This window comes from Petromyzon marinus, chromosome 66 (genome assembly GCF_048934315.1).
Source record: "Petromyzon marinus isolate PM22_M1 ecotype Great Lakes invasive population chromosome 66, UKy_Petmar_22M1.pri1.0, whole genome shotgun sequence".
Taxonomy (NCBI): Eukaryota; Metazoa; Chordata; class Hyperoartia; order Petromyzontiformes; family Petromyzontidae; genus Petromyzon; species Petromyzon marinus.
In genome coordinates, this window is record NC_133732.1 from 11,096,254 (window position 1) to 11,111,828 (window position 15,575).

Sequence of the window (15,575 nt, forward strand, 5' to 3'; positions counted from 1 at the left end):
GTTGTACTAGTGACGAATTGGCACGTTCTGTTTACGTGACAACCCTTATTAGTTGGCTGTGTCGGGTGGTGGCGGGTTTTAACGACACATTTATTTATTTACGCGATCTAACCCCTATTATAGAGAGGATAGAGATGGGGGAAAGAGATAAGCGAGGGGGTGGAGTTCGTCCCGGGTAGACGGCTACTGGTTAGACCCTAACCCACCTCTATACCGGAACCGGAAGTTCCTAAGAATCACGTGACGCGGTAGGAACGTCACGGAGGTGTGCTGGTGACGCGAACCTCTGATACGTGGCTAGTGACGTCACCGACCGGAGGGGTGCGGGTGACGTCACTGGCCATTGTAAAGCCACCCACCGACACGGCACACGAGGTGGTGGGTGGCCAGCACCAACCACGCCCGGCCGCCTTTGTCTCCCCAGTGGCGATGTTTACTGCGCTACACCGCAGCAGCTCCTCATTTATGAGCCCGAGTCTACCGAGGAGCCCAGGACCGGTTCAGATTATGGCTGTCACTTCTGTGTCTATGAGATGTTAACTACTTCGCCTGGTACACAGGAGGTCTATGTGGAGTCTGCGTCTCTCTCTCACTCATCATCACGGTGGCTATGAGATGTTAACTACCTCGCCTGGTACACAGGAGGTCTATGTGGAGTCTGTGTGTCTCTCATCATCATCACGGTGGCTATGAGATGTTAAATACCTCGCCTGGTTCACAGGAGGTCTATGTGGAGTCTTCGTCTCACTCATCATCACGGTGGCTAGGAGATGTTAACTGCCTTGCCTGGTACACAGGAGGTCTATGTGGAGTCTGCGTCTCTCTCATCATCATCACGGTGGCTATGAGATGTTGACTACCTCGCCTGGTGTGCAGGAGGTCGTGGGTTCGATCCCGACCCTGACGATGCCTGCTGCTGTATATTTGGATTCTGCGTCTCTCATCATCATCATCATCACGGGGGCTAGGAGATGTTGACTACCTCGCCTGGTGTGCAGGAGATCTATGTGGAGTCTGCGTCTCTCTCATCATCACGGTGGCTAGGAGATGTTAACTACCTTGCTTGGTACACAGGAGGTCTATGTGGAGTCTGCGTCTCTCTCATCATCACGGTGGCTATGAGATGTTGACTACCTCGCCTGGTACGCAGGAGGTCGTGGGTTCGATCCCAACCTTGACGATCCCTGCAGCTGCTGTAGATTTGGAGTCTGCGTCTCTCTCAAATATCATCATCACGGTGGCTATGAGATGTTAACTACCTCGCCTGGTACACAGGAGGTCTATGTGGAGCATGCGTCTCTCTCATCATCACGGTGGCTAGGAGATGTTAACTACCTTGCTTGGTACACAGGAGGTCTATGTGGAGTCTGCGTCTCTCTCATCATCATCACGGTGGCTATGAGATGTTGACTACCTCGCCTGGTGTGCAGGAGGTCGTGGGTGCGATACCGACCCTGACGATGCCTGCTGCTGTATATTTGGATTCTGCGTCTCTCTCTCATCATCATCATCACGGGGGCTAGGAGATGTTGACTACCTCGCCTGGTGTGCAGGAGGTCTATGTGGAGTCTGCGTCTCTCTCATCATCACGGCGGCTAGGAGATGTTAACTACCTCGCCTGGTATACAGGAGATCGTGGGTTCGATCCCAACCTTGACGATCCCTGCAGCTGCTGTAGATTTGGAGTCTGCGTCTCTCTCAAATATCATCATCACGGTGGCTATGAGATGTTAACTACCTCGCCTGGTACACAGGAGGTCTATGTGGAGCATGCGTCTCTCTCATCATCACGGTGGCTAGGAGATGTTAACTACCTTGCTTGGTACACAGGAGGTCTATGTGGAGTCTGCGTCTCTCTCATCATCATCACGGTGGCTATGAGATGTTGACTACCTCGCCTGGTGTGCAGGAGGTCGTGGGTTCGATCCCAACCTTGACGATCCCTGCTGCTGCTGTAGATATGGAGCCTGCGTCTCTCTCCCTGTGGCCGTGTGGATTTTTCTCCAGGTCCTCCGGTTTCCCCCTCCCCATTTAGAATCAACATCACCACTCCTTTAGAGTTATTTGGCTGCCGCTATATATTTTCACGTGATGATATCAGCGACTTTGCCACGCTGCTCTCAGCTTAACTCACGTAGACACACACAGACAGACGCACAGACACATGGCAAGCGACTCGGTCTAATGAACAAACTCATTTATATCGCTCGGGTGGGATAGTACAGCAAATCGAAAAACAAACCACAAGCAGATACAGCAACCACAGGCAGTTAGCTCACACAGCAACACACACACACGGATTGTTTCTCTGGGTCCTCCTGTTTCCCCACACAACACCCACAACACCCACCATACACACTACATCCACAACACCCACTACACTCACTACACACACACACACACTACAAAGACAAAGATCTCCCGTATAGCCTTAACAGACTGTTGGGGCAAGTGCTGTCAGCGAGCACCTACGAAGGCCGGCAGGGCACACGAGGGGGTGGGTGGCCAGCACCACGCCCGGACGTCTTTGTCTCCCCAGTGGCGATGTTTACACACCGCACCAGGTACTCGTTTTTCGCTGAGTCCACCTCGGGGTGGCCCATGACCGGTTCAGATAATCGTCACCGGTATTGGCCGTGAGCGGGAATCGAACTCTAGTCGCAGGGTTTGTAGTGCAGCGTAGCGCTAACCACTCCACTACCGCTCCCCCCACACACACACTACACACCCCACAACACGCACACCACACCCAACACACACACTACACACCCCCGTATAGCCTAAACAGACTGTTGGGGCAAGTGCTGTTAGCAAGCACCAATTAAGGCCAGAACGGCACACGAGGGAGAGGGTGGCCAGCACCACGTCCGGCTGCCTTCATCTCTCTAGTGGCAATGTTGTTACGCACACCACCAGACATTCATCTGAGGCCGAATCGACCCAGTGGAGGCCCAGGACCGGTGATACTATGCTCGTAGCGTAGCGTAGCGCTAACTGCTACACTGCCGCTCCACTAACAACACCCCCCCCCCCCCACCTCACCACCACACACGTCACCCCCCCCCCCCCTCTCTCTAGTCCTTCCTCCACCACCGCCCCGGCCTGACCACCCTCACCACCGACGAAGGCCTCCTCCTGCAGCCGCCCGTCATCGCCGCCAAGCGGTGCGCCAGCCACACCTGGGCGGGCGTGAGTCCGTGCACGGCCACCAGGTCCCTCAGTAGGCACCTCGCCACCTTCGCCACCCCCGCACCTCCCCCGGCCCAAAGGCCCCCTCCCCCCGCCTCGGCCTTGCGTCCCGAGGGGCGGTTAAGGCCCAGGGTCCTGAAGCCAGCGTGGGCCCGGGGACTGACCCCGAGCTGCAGGAGGCACATGCCCAGGAAGACGTCGTCGATGGGGAACGACGGGACTGCGTCGGAGGCGTGCCGGAGCGCAAGCGCGGTGCGTCGCGACATCAGGAAGGCTCCGCCGCCCGCGTAAGGAGGGTAGCGGTCGGCACCGTACACGGAGTCCGGGATGAAGTATTTGCTGCGGGGGTCGCGTATGGGCCGGGCGTCCACGATGAGGTCGCCGGCGAAGAGGTGATCGTCGGGGTCGAGGTCGGGGCCGCGCAGGAACTCGAGGGCGTTGGGGACGCTCACGAGCATGTCAGCGTCGCACTGCAGCACGAAGGAGGCGCGCGGGCAGCGCTCGTGGAACCAGCGGAGAAAGCTGGTCTCCTGCCGGCACAGCAGACAGCGGGAGACGGTGGCACGGCCACCCGAGTGGGGAGGGTGAGCGCGTGAGCGAGCACGCGAACAAAACGGGTTATTTTGTGGTCGTGGTAGGTGTTTTAATAGTAATGATAAATAGTGCGAAAGGAGGGAGCTGTGGATGAAGGAGGGAGCTGTGAGCGAAGGAGAGAGCTGCGGATGAAGGAGAAAGCTGTGGATGAAGGAGAAATATGTGGATGAAGGAGCGAGCTGTGGATGAGGGGGAGAGAGTTGTGGATGAAGGAGGGAGCTGTGGGTGAAGGAGAAAGATGTGGATGAAGGAGCTGCGAATGACGGAGGGAGCTGAGAGTGAAGGAGGGAGTTGTGGGTGAAGGATAGAGAGATTTGGATAAAGGAGGGAGCTGCGGATGAAGGAGGGAGCTGCGAATGAAGGAGAGAGCTGTGGATGAAGGAGAAAATCTGACTGAAGGAGGGAGTTATGAATGAAGGAGGGAGCTGTAGATGACGGAGATAGTTTAGGGTGAAGGAGAGAGCTGTGGATTAAGGACAAAGTGTTGGATGAAGGAGAGAGCTTTGGTTGAAGGAGGGAGCTGTGGATGAAGGAGAAAACTGGAGCATGTTTGTTGGAATGTTTTGCCACAAGTACGTGTGGTTAATGCAGACATGGCATTTGGACATCTTAAAACAACTCCCGTGTTGTTGGCAGAAAAGGGTAAAACGTATTCGTATTTTTCATACTTTTGTAGAGGAGTAGAATGGGGAAGTGGTGTCACGTGTGCTGTCCAGCGCGATAACGTCACGGGACGTGACGTCACGGGACGTGACGTCATGCGCTCGGGGCAGCAGAATGACGTCACGGCTCCTCAAGCATAACGGGGCGGACACCGTGACGTCAGCGGGGTCGTAGCTGGAGAGGAGGGTCCGAGAAGGGTGGAACGAGGAGCCAGGGGCAGGAGGGGAGGGATAGGGGAGAGGGCGCAGTGCCAGGCTGGAGGTGGCTGTGCCCCTCGGTCGGCCGTGTTGGCTGATCCCACGGCCGGCGCGGAGGAGACAGCACAGGGCAGCCGGCTGTGTCGGGACCTAGCCCGGGACCCCCCTGACCCCTGGGAAGTTGTTCACCCCCTGTGTATTGTTAATAAGATTTGTAATGAACCTAAGGCGAAAGCCCTGAACTTACCTCAGCCTCCGAGTGAGTCGTCGGGAACTTCCAAACACTTTGATATTGGCAACTGAAAAAAAAAAACAGTCTCGTAAATGGTAGTTTAGTTTGTAATCGTTTTTTGCGAGTAGTTCCCCACCTTGAGCGTGAGGTTGAGGAAGGTGTCGTGGAAGCCCCACTGGAGGAGGTCGCCGTAGGTGCGGCTCTCGTGTCTCAGGAACTCGTCCCAGAAGGTGGCGTTGCCGGAGTCTGGTAGCGTTCCCAGCAGGAAGACGCGGCGCACCCGGAGGTCCCCCCCGGCACCCCACACGGAACCATCGCCGGTGCCGCCGAGGGCCCCCCAAGTCTGCCGCACCAACTCGCGATGACCAAAGTCCTGGACCCGGGACTTGATGGCCAGCAGGAGGTAGGGAGCTGGGAGTCGCCACCCCACCCCCCGCCCGTGAGTGAAGAGAGAGGGAGAGAGAGAGAGAGAGAAAGGAGTTGGGAGCGGTGGTGCAGCGGTTAGCACGCCGTGCTACGCTACGGACCCGGTGGAGGCCCGAGTTCGATTCCTGCTCATGGCCAGCAACAACACCGACGCCAATGGTGGGGATTATTATCTGGACAAACCGGTCCTAGAGGCCCAGAACCGGTTGGTCAGATAATTCAAAGACAAAGATCCTCCGTGTCGCCTTAACTAGACTGTTGGGGCAAGTGAAATTACAGACACATAAACAACAACAACACCACTAAGTGGCGGTGATGTCACCATGGTGCATGTGCCAGGCTATGTGCACGTTAAGGCCATGAGAAGTGTCGAATGCTCGCTGGCAGGAGGTCACTGGGCAGATCCAGGTGCCACGGGTCGACTGACTGAGATGGCTGGCTGATGCACCACCTGTGCCCCCTACTGTGCCAACTTGCTGTGCTTTAGCCACCCGGCGCTCCGCTCGTTGTTGTGAGCGTCGCTCCTCCGCCCTCCGTTGTTGTTGGAGGGCGACTACCTCCAACTGCCCAGTAGCATCCTTCACGAGCCTCCTCCACAGAGGCCGATCTTGACACCGCTGGTACCAGTCATCGGCAAGTCCACTCAGCTCCACGTCTTCCTGTACCACATCACTCCATCTCTTCTCTAGCCCGTGCCGCGTCCGTTTAGCACCTTGTATCCGGCCGAACAAAAGCTGATTCGGCATGCGGTGGCTGGGCATGTGGGTTACATGACCCAGCCAACGCAGCCTTGCCTGCCGGAGGAGCTCACCGATGGGACTTTGTCCAGATATTTAAAGGATTTGTGAGCTCCTCACACAATTCAGCCTAGTTAAATCCAGGATGGATCGTAGGCATGCCAGCCTAAATGTTTCTAACCGGCAGAAATTTTCCATTAGGGGGGGTCTACGTTTTGCAAGCTTCGTATGGAGCGACAGACCAGGTAGCTTCCACACAGCGTTACGCAGGCCAATGAAAAGATATTGCCGTTCGACTGATTCGGAGTAAAACCTCTGCTGTCACACCGAAGCCGGTCATGATAACACCACTCAGGTACGGGAAACTCTCCACTCCCTCGACAGACGCACACAGACACATGCACGTGGACAGATACAGAAACACAAAATACAAAGATCGACCGTGTAGCCTTAACGGACCGTAGGAGCAAGTGCTACAGCGAGTAACAGCACCGATGTAGGACGGCAGGCGAGAGAGGTTTGGTAGGTCAGCACCACCACGCCGCCTGGCCGCCTTTGTCTCCCCCAGTAGCGACGTTGACTACACACACCATCGACACCGGGTACTCATTTGTCGTCATAGCCACCGTGTGTCATAGCCGTCATCATAGCCACCGAACATAGAGACCATGCGTCATAGTCACCATCATAGCCACCATAATAGTGACCATCATAGCCGTCGTCATAGCCAGCGTTTGCCATAGTCACCATCGTAGCGACCAAGGTAGCCGTCGTCATAGGCAACGTGTGTCACAGCTGTCGTCATAGCCACCGTCATAGCCGTCGTCAGAGCTGTCATCATAGGCGGGGTGTGTCACAACTGTCGTCACAGCTGTCGTCATAGCCGTCGTCACAGCCGTCGTCATAGCCGCCGTCATAGCCGTCGTCACAGCCGTCGTCATAGCCGCCGTCATAGCCGTCGTCACAGCCGTCGTCACAGCCGTCGTCATAGCCGTCGTCATAGCCGCCGTCATAGCCGCCGTCATAGCCACCGTCATACTCGTCGTCACAGCTGTCGTCATAGCCGTCGTCACAGCCGTCGTCATAGCCGCCGTCATAGCCGCCGTCATAGCCGTCGTCATAGCCGTCGTCACAGCTGTCGTCATAGCCGTCGTCACAGCCGTCGTTATAGCCGTCGTCATAGCCGTCGTCATAGCCGCCGTCACAGCCGTCATCACAGCCGTCGTCATAGCCGCCGTCATAGCTGTCGTCATAGCCACCGTCATACTCGTCGTCATAGCCGCCGTCATAGCCGCCGTCACAGCCGTCGTCATAGCCACCGTCATACTCGTCGTCATAGCCATCGTCATAGCCGTCGTCATAGCTGTCGTCACAGCCGTCATCATAGCCGCCGTCATAGCCGCCGTCATAGCCGCCGTCACAGCCGTCGTCATAGCCGTCGTCACAGCTGTCATCATAGCCGCCGTCACAGCCGTCATCATAGCCGTCGTCATAGCCGTCGTCACAGCTGTCATCATAGCCGCCGTCACAGCCGTCATCATAGCCGTCGTCATAGCCGTCGTCATAGCCGCCGTCACAGCCGCCGTCATAGCTGTCGTCATAGCCGCCGCCACAGCCGTCATCATAGCCGTCGCCACAGCCGCCGCCACAGCCGTCATCATAGCCGTCGTCACAGCTGTCGTCACAGCCGTCGTCATAGCCGTCGTCATAGCCGCCGTCGTAGCTGTCGTCATAGCCACCGTCATACTCGTCGTCATAGCCGTCGTCACAGCCGCCGTCATAGCTGCCGCCACAGCCGTCATCATAGCCGTCGTCACAGCTGTCGTCATAGCTGTCGTCACAGCCGTCGTCATAGCCGTCGTCATAGCCGCCGCCACAGCCCCCGCCACAGCCGCCGCCACAGCCGTCATCATACTCGTCATCATAGCCGTCGTCACAGCCGCCGTCACAGCCGTCGTCATAGCCGTCGTCATAGCCGCCGTCACAGCCGCCGTCACAGCCGCCGCCACAGCCGCTGCCGCGTTCTCACCGCCGTGGGGCCCGCTGCAGGCGCCCGCCTGGTCGATGCGCAGCGAGAAGTAGCGGCAGTGTCGGTAGAGGAGGTGCTGCCGGTAGGCCCACGGCAGGGCCTGGAACTCCGGCGTGCTCTGGGCCACCGCGGGGTCCTCGCGGCACTGCTGGGCGCCAGCCCCCGCCACCCCCTCCCCCTCCTCCCCTCCCCCCACGGTGGTGGGAGGGGAGGAGGGGGAGGGGTCGGGAACGAATGAGTCGAAGCGAAGGACGCGGCCCGAGGAGGCGGAGGAATCGAGCCTGGGGAAGATGGAGAGGAGGGAGGGAGGGAGATGGGGAGGAGGTGGAGGTGGTGAAGGTGGAGTGGTGGTGAAGGTGGTGGTAGTGGTGGTGGTGATGGTGGAGGTGGTGGTGAAGGTGGTGGTGGTGGTGGTGATGGTGGAGGTGGTGGGGGTGGAGTGGTGGTGGTGAAGGTTTAAGTGGTGGTGGTGGAGTGGTGGTGAAGGTGGTGGTGGTGGTGGTGGAGGTGGTGGTGGTGGTGATGGTGGTGAAGGTGGTGGTGGTGGTGGTGGTGGTGGTGAAGGTGGTGGTGGTGGTGGTGGAGGTGGAGTGGTGGTGGTGGTGGTGGTGAAGGTTTAAGTGGTGGTGGAGTGGTGGTGAAGGTGGTGGTGGTGGAGGTGGTGGGGGTGGAGTGGTGGTGGTGGTGGTGGTGAAGGTGGTGGAGGTGGTGGTGGAGGTGGTGGTGGTGGTGATGAAGGTGGTGGTGGTGATGGTGGAGGTGGTGGTGGTGGTGAAGGTTTAAGTGGTGGTGGAGTGGTGGTGAAGGTGGTGGTGGTGGTGGAGGTGGTGGTGGAGGTGGTAGTGGTGGAGGTGGAGTGGTGGTGAAAGTGGTGGTGGTGGAGGTGGTGGTGGAGGTGGTGGGGGTGGTGGTGGTGGGGGTGGAGTGGTGGTGGTGGTGGTGAAGGTTGAAGTGGTGGTGGTGGTGGTGGAGTGGTGGTGAAGGTGGTAGTGGTGGAGGTGGTGGTGGAGGTGGTGGTGGTGGTGGTGATGGTGATGAAGGTGGTGGTGGTGATGGTGGTGAAGGTGGTGGAGGTGGACGTGGAGGTGGTGATGGTGAAGGTGGAGTGGTGGTGAAGGTGGTGAAGGTGGTGGAGGTGGAGGTGGTGATGGAGGTGGTGGTGGTGGTGGTGGTGATGGTGGTGGAGGTGGTGGGGTGGGGGTGGGGGTGAAGGTGGTGGTGGTGGTGAAGGTGGAGGTGGTGTTGGTGAAGGTGGGGGTGGGGGTGGCTCCCCCCAGTGGCGCCTCTCACTTTGTGGGGGGCCCGCGAGCGAGGAGGCTGTGTGGCGGGGGGCCGAGTTTGTGGAGCAGCAGCAGCAGCAGCGCCGTCGTCAGCAGCAGCGGAGGGGCCACCCGGCGGCAGCACTGGAGCCACATGGCGCTAACCACTGCACCACCACTCCCCACACACACACATAGTGCGCTAACCACTGCACAACCACTCCCCACACACACACACAGTGCGCTAATCACTGCACCACCACTCCCCACATACACACACACACATAGTGCGCTAACCACTGCACCACCACTCCCCACACACACACAGTGCGCTAACCACTGCACCACCACTCCCCACACACACACACACAGTGCGCTAATCACTGCACCACCACTCCCCACACACACACAGTGCGCTAACCACTGCACCACCGCTCCCCACACACACACACAGTGCGCTCACCACTGCACAACCACTCCCCACACACACACACAGTGCGCTAACCACTGCACCACCACTCCCCACACACATAGTGCGCTAACCACTGCACCACCGCTCCACACACACACAGTGCGCTCACCACTGCACAACCACTCCCCACAAACACTCACAGTGCGCTAACCACTGCACCACCACTCCCCACACACATAGTGCGCTAACCACTGCACCACCACTCCCCACACACACAGTGCGCTAACCACTGCACCACCACTCCCCACACACACACACAGTGCGCTAACCACTGCACCACCACTCCCCACACACATAGTGCGCTAACCACTGCACCACCACTCCCCACACACACAGTGCGCTAACCACTGCACCACCACTCCCCACACACATAGTGCGCTAACCACTGCACCACCGCTCCACACACACACAGTGCGCTAACCACTGCACCACCACTCCCCACACACACAGTGCGCTAACCACTGCACCACCACTCCCCACACACACAGTGCGCTAACCACTGCACCACCACTCCCCACACACACACACAGTGCGCTAACCACTGCACCACCACTCCCCATCCATACACACAGTGCGCTAACCACTGCACCACCACTCCCCACACACACACAGTGCGCTAACCACTGCACCACCACTCCCCACACACACAGTGCGCTAACCACTGCACCACCACTCCCCACATACACACACAGTGCGCTAACCACTGCACCACCACTCCCCACACACACAGTGCGCTAACCACTGCACCACCACTCCCCACACACACACAGTGCGCTAACCACTGCACCACCGCTCCACACACACACAGTGCGCTAACCACTGCACCACCGCTCCACACACACACAGTGCGCTAACCACTGCACCACCACTCCCCACACACACAGTGCGCTAACCACTGCACCACCACTCCCCACACACACACACAGTGCGCTAACCACTGCACCACCACTCCCCATACACACACAGTGCGCTAACCACTGCACCACCACTCCCCACACACAGTGCGCTAGCCACTGCACCACCACTCCCCACACACACACAGTGCGCTAACCACTGCACCACCGCTCCACACACACACAGTGCGATAACCACTACACCACCACTCCCCATCCATACACACAGTGCGCTAACCACTGCACCACCACTCCCCATCCATACACACAGTGCGCTAACCACTGCACCACCACTCCCCACACACACACAGTGCGCTAACCACTGCACCACTCCCCATACACACAGTGCGCTCACCACTGCGTACGGAGTGAAGGAAGCATCATCATCAGCAGCAACAGCATCAGCACAATAATCATAAGCATTATCAACACCATCATCAGTAGCACCATCATCATCAGCATCATCACCATCATTATCACCATCAGCACCATCATCAGTAGCACCATCATCATCACCATCAGTACCATCATCATCATCACCATCAGTACCATCACCATCAGCACCATCAGCACCATCGAGTGACGCTCGGCGTCACCGCGTGACGTCGAACGTCACCGAGTGACGTCACTGCATGACGTTGAGCGTCACCTCGAGCGTCACCGCGTGACGTCGAGCGTCACCGCGTGACATCGAGCGTCACCGAGTGACGTCACTGCGTGACGTCGAGCGTCACCGAGTGACGTCACCGCGTGACGTCGAGCGTCACCGGGTGACGTCACCGCGTGACGTCGAGCGTCAGCGCGTGACTGACGTTGGCTGTAATTGGCCACGGCCCCTTACGTTGTGGCGAGCTTCGGGGCCACTTCCTGCCATTACTCGTACGGGACATCACATTAAAGCACGTTTAAAAATAAAAGTTTGTTTTCTTAAAACATTACTTCTTGTTGTGTCGCAGCCCTCCACCACCCGACACGGCCAATCAGCGGAACAAGTGTCATGTTTACAAAAGACGAAATAGTTCGCTAATTTAGGCCACCGTTGCGTTGAAGGGTGGATCCACAACTTTGACAATTCGAGTCGTACGGCGTTCGTCTGTAAATTGCTTCCAGCATACTCTTTGGTTCTATTCGGTAAAGTCACCACGTAGGTAAAAAATAAAACAATAAAAAAATCACGACGTTTCGGCCACAACACAAGCGGCCTTCATCAGGTGAAGGGATCAGGCTGTCTCGAGGACAGCGCTGGAGTGAAACACAGCCACGCTCAGACCGCGACCTTTAAGCTGTGTGAGAGGTATTAAGGTGCCTTGACAAAGGAATTAGCATAAAAAAATAGCATTTGATTGGCCGACTTAGCATGATGAACGGTGTAGAGGTGGTGTACATGCGGGTGGACTTGCCGGTTGGCGAGGGGGGAGGGGGAGGAGGAGTTTACCTATTGATGGTGTGAAAAGGGAATTTTTAAGAGCTGCGAAAGTTTGGGGTACCACTACTTGAAATATTTACTGTACCATTGATGCTTCCAGCATCTTCAGGAGATTTGCCAGGACAGTGGAGACACCCACCACCGGCTTCCGGTCTTAGCGGGGGGGAGCTTGTCGGGAAATTCAAGACGAACCCAACTCGCCTCTCGTCTTGATATCCATTGCTCTCTCATTACACTCGACCCACACCATATAGGGGCCGTCCATAAATGACGTCACGCGATTTTGGACGATTTTTGACCCCCCCACCCCCCCCCCTCGTCACGCGGCGTCACGAAAATTCAGACCCCCCCACCCCTCAAATATGACGTCACAAAGCTCTGCCCCCCCCCCAAAATAAAATATGCTTCAAATCGCTATAAACTATTGTTGTCATTGTAGTTGCGTATTTAATGTGGCTGCTGCACTCTGATGTTGTAGGAGAACACATTTATTACACAAAGTCTATTTAATTAAGTAGAACGTGTTGTCCGTATTTATTTATAAAGTCGCGCATTTTTACGTGTGACGTCACATTCATCAAACCCCCCCTCCCTTCGTCACAAACGTCTGACCCCGCCCCCCCCTAGGTGCGTGACGTCATTTATGGAGGGCCCCATAGACGAGTGTGACTGTGCTTAGCGGCAATGCAACAACGGTGGTTGCTATCGGTGCTGGAAGACCCCCTTAGTGGATGTGGCCTCGCACTCTCAAGGGCCCCGCGCTGAACGCTTTCACGATACCAATTCCGGTTCGGTGATTCCGCACTTGCTCTGTTACTACAGTACTGTACCGCCTTCGAATTTAACGAACGACTGGGTCCATACTCTTTGGTTCTATTGGGTAAAGTCACGCAGGTTACCCAATAGAACCAAGGAGTATGGATCCTTGCAGTCACGAAAGTTTTAAATCTAGAATTGAATGACTGGGTGTTTAAAGGTTAGCGATGTGTCCTATTATTTGGGCGTGTATAGCAAATGAAAAAGTTACAATTACTTTACTACGCAAATTAAAAAGTTACGTGTTTTTTTAAATATTCTTAGCTCTTTCGGTAAGGTCACATTGAAGGGAAACAATAAAATAATAAAATATATATGAAACAATAAAAATTCTCCCGACGTTTCGACCATAACACAAACGGTCGTGAGAATTTGTATTGTTTTATATATATTTCATTATTTTATTGTTTCCCTTCAACGTGACTTTACCGAAAGAGCTAAGAATATGAATTATTACAGTCACGAAAGCTTTAAATCAAAATTTGTTTTTTTAATATTTAAGTGTTTTTTGTTGTTGTTTTATTAGGGCCCCTTTATAACAACATTTGCTGCGGGCCCCGTGCTCGCTTCATCCCGCACCGGTGGCAATGAAGGTGAGCCTTGAAGTCGGCTCTAACCAAAAGCGCCACAACCATCAGCACCATCAGCATCATCACCACCATCATTACCATCATCAATATGATCATCATCACTACCATCACCACCACCATCATTACCATCATCAACATGATCATCATCACTACCATCACCACCACCATCATCACCATGATTATCATCACCGCCATCATTGCCATCAATACAACCACGAAGGTGCCACGTTCATGTTTTGAAATTCGATTCCCAATAATTCGGATCGTACGAAATTAAATCGATTTCTCACCATGCATTACCGCTTAAGGGGAATCGCGTTCCAACAAATAATGTAATGACAGGAATCGGAATCGATTGGTTCATGCAAAATGTTTTCACAGCACGGTAACCGCTGCACCACCGCTCCCCACACACAGCGCGCTAACCACTGCACCACCGCTCCCCACACACAGCGCGCTAACCACTGCACCACCGCTCCCCACACACAGCGCGCTAACCGCTGCACCACCGCTCCCCACACACAGCGCGCTAACCACTGCACCACCGCTCCCCACACAAAGCGCGCTAACCACTGCACCACCGCTCCCCACACAGGCACACAGACACTCAGACACACACACTCACAGACACACATTCACAGAAACACTCACAGACACAGAAACACTCACAGACACACACAGAAACACTCACACGCAGACACACACAGAAACACTCACAGACACACACAGAAACACTTACAGACACACACAGAAACACATACACACACAGAAACACTCACAGACACACACAGAAACACTCACAGACACACACAGAAACACTCACAGACACAGAAACACTCACAGACACACACAGAAACACTCACAAGCAGACACACACAGAAACACTCACAGACACACACAGAAACACTTACAGACACACACACACACACAGAAACACTCACATACACACACAGAAACACTCACAGACACACACAGAAACACTCACAGACACACACAGAAACACTCACAGACACAGAAACACTCACAGACACACACAGAAACACTCACACGCAGACACACACAGAAACACTCACAGACACACACACACAGAAATACACAGAAACACTCACAGACACACACAGAAACACTCACAGACACACACAGAAACACTCACAGACACACACAGAAACACTCACACACACAGAGACACACACACAGACACACACACGCAGACACACAGAAACACTCACAGTCACACTCACAGACACACAGAAACACTCACAGACACAGACACACAGAAACACTCACAGTTACACTCACAGACACACAGACACACACATGCAGACACACACACATGCAGACACACACACAGACACACAGAAACACTCACACTCACACAGACACACACACAGACACACACACAGACACACAGACACACACACACTCACACACACAGACACACACACAGACTCACACACACAGACACACACACAGACACACAGACAAACACACACACTCACACACACATACACACAGACACACACACAGACTCACATACACAGACACACACACAGACACACAGACAAACACACACACACAGACACACACACACAGACACACACTCACTCACACACACACAGACACACACACAGACACACACACAGACACACACACAGACACACACACATACACACAGACACACACACTCACACACACAAACTCAATGCAACCGGTTGTTTGTTTACCGGCAAACGATCGCCGCGACGGTGATTGCCCGGAGCGGCGAGGACTGCTAACGGGGGCCTCGCCGTCCGTCTTTGTCTTCCTTCATTTCCCGTGGCGTTCGCCGGCGGCTGCTGCTGCTGCTACCCTCGTCCAATCCCTGAGCATCCACAGACATCTGGGAGGCATTAGGAGGAGGAAGGGGGAGGAAGGAGGGGGAGGAAGGGGGGGGAGGAGTTAGGGGGGGATGAAGGGGGGGGGATGAAGGGGGGGGATGAAGGGGGGGGTGAGGGGGGAATGGAAGGGGGGAGGAGGGGGGGAGAGGGATGGAGGGGGAGGAGGAGGAGGGGT

The 15,575-nt window shown here is 55.6% G+C and overlaps 1 protein-coding gene across 2 annotated transcripts; it reads right to left on the bottom strand.

The window, feature by feature from the left end:
* Positions 1-3,073: 3,073 nt before the first annotated feature.
* Positions 3,074-15,413, bottom strand: LOC142906514 (N-acetyllactosaminide beta-1,3-N-acetylglucosaminyltransferase 3-like). Of its 2 annotated transcripts, none has more exons than XM_076054508.1 (5): positions 15,248-15,413; positions 9,358-9,493; positions 8,068-8,348; positions 5,012-5,286; positions 3,074-3,719 (listed from the first exon to the last, which is right to left on the bottom strand). In XM_076054508.1, the coding sequence occupies exons 2-5, from the start codon at positions 9,480-9,482 to the stop codon at positions 3,075-3,077; spliced, it is 1,326 nt and encodes a 441-aa protein (XP_075910623.1). In that variant the 5' UTR covers positions 9,483-9,493; positions 15,248-15,413; the 3' UTR covers position 3,074. The 2 variants fall into 2 exon arrangements, with proteins under 2 accessions (XP_075910623.1, XP_075910624.1); XM_076054509.1 differs by having other exon boundaries at positions 9,358-9,504.
* Between the last annotated feature and the right edge of the window lie 162 nt (positions 15,414-15,575).

Excerpts from the sequence above, each read along its gene's own strand:
- LOC142906514 (XM_076054508.1), bottom strand. The coding sequence starts at position 9,482 with ATGTGGCTCCAGTGCTGCCGCCGGGTGGCCCCTCCGCTGCTGCTGACG. Across the intron at positions 8,349-9,357 it reads GCTCGCGGGCCCCCCACAAA|GCTCGATTCCTCCGCCTCCT; the intron begins GTGAGAGGCGCC and ends CATCTTCCCCAG. Across the intron at positions 3,720-5,011 it reads TCCTCAACCTCACGCTCAAG|GAGACCAGCTTTCTCCGCTG; the intron begins GTGGGGAACTAC and ends CTGTGCCGGCAG.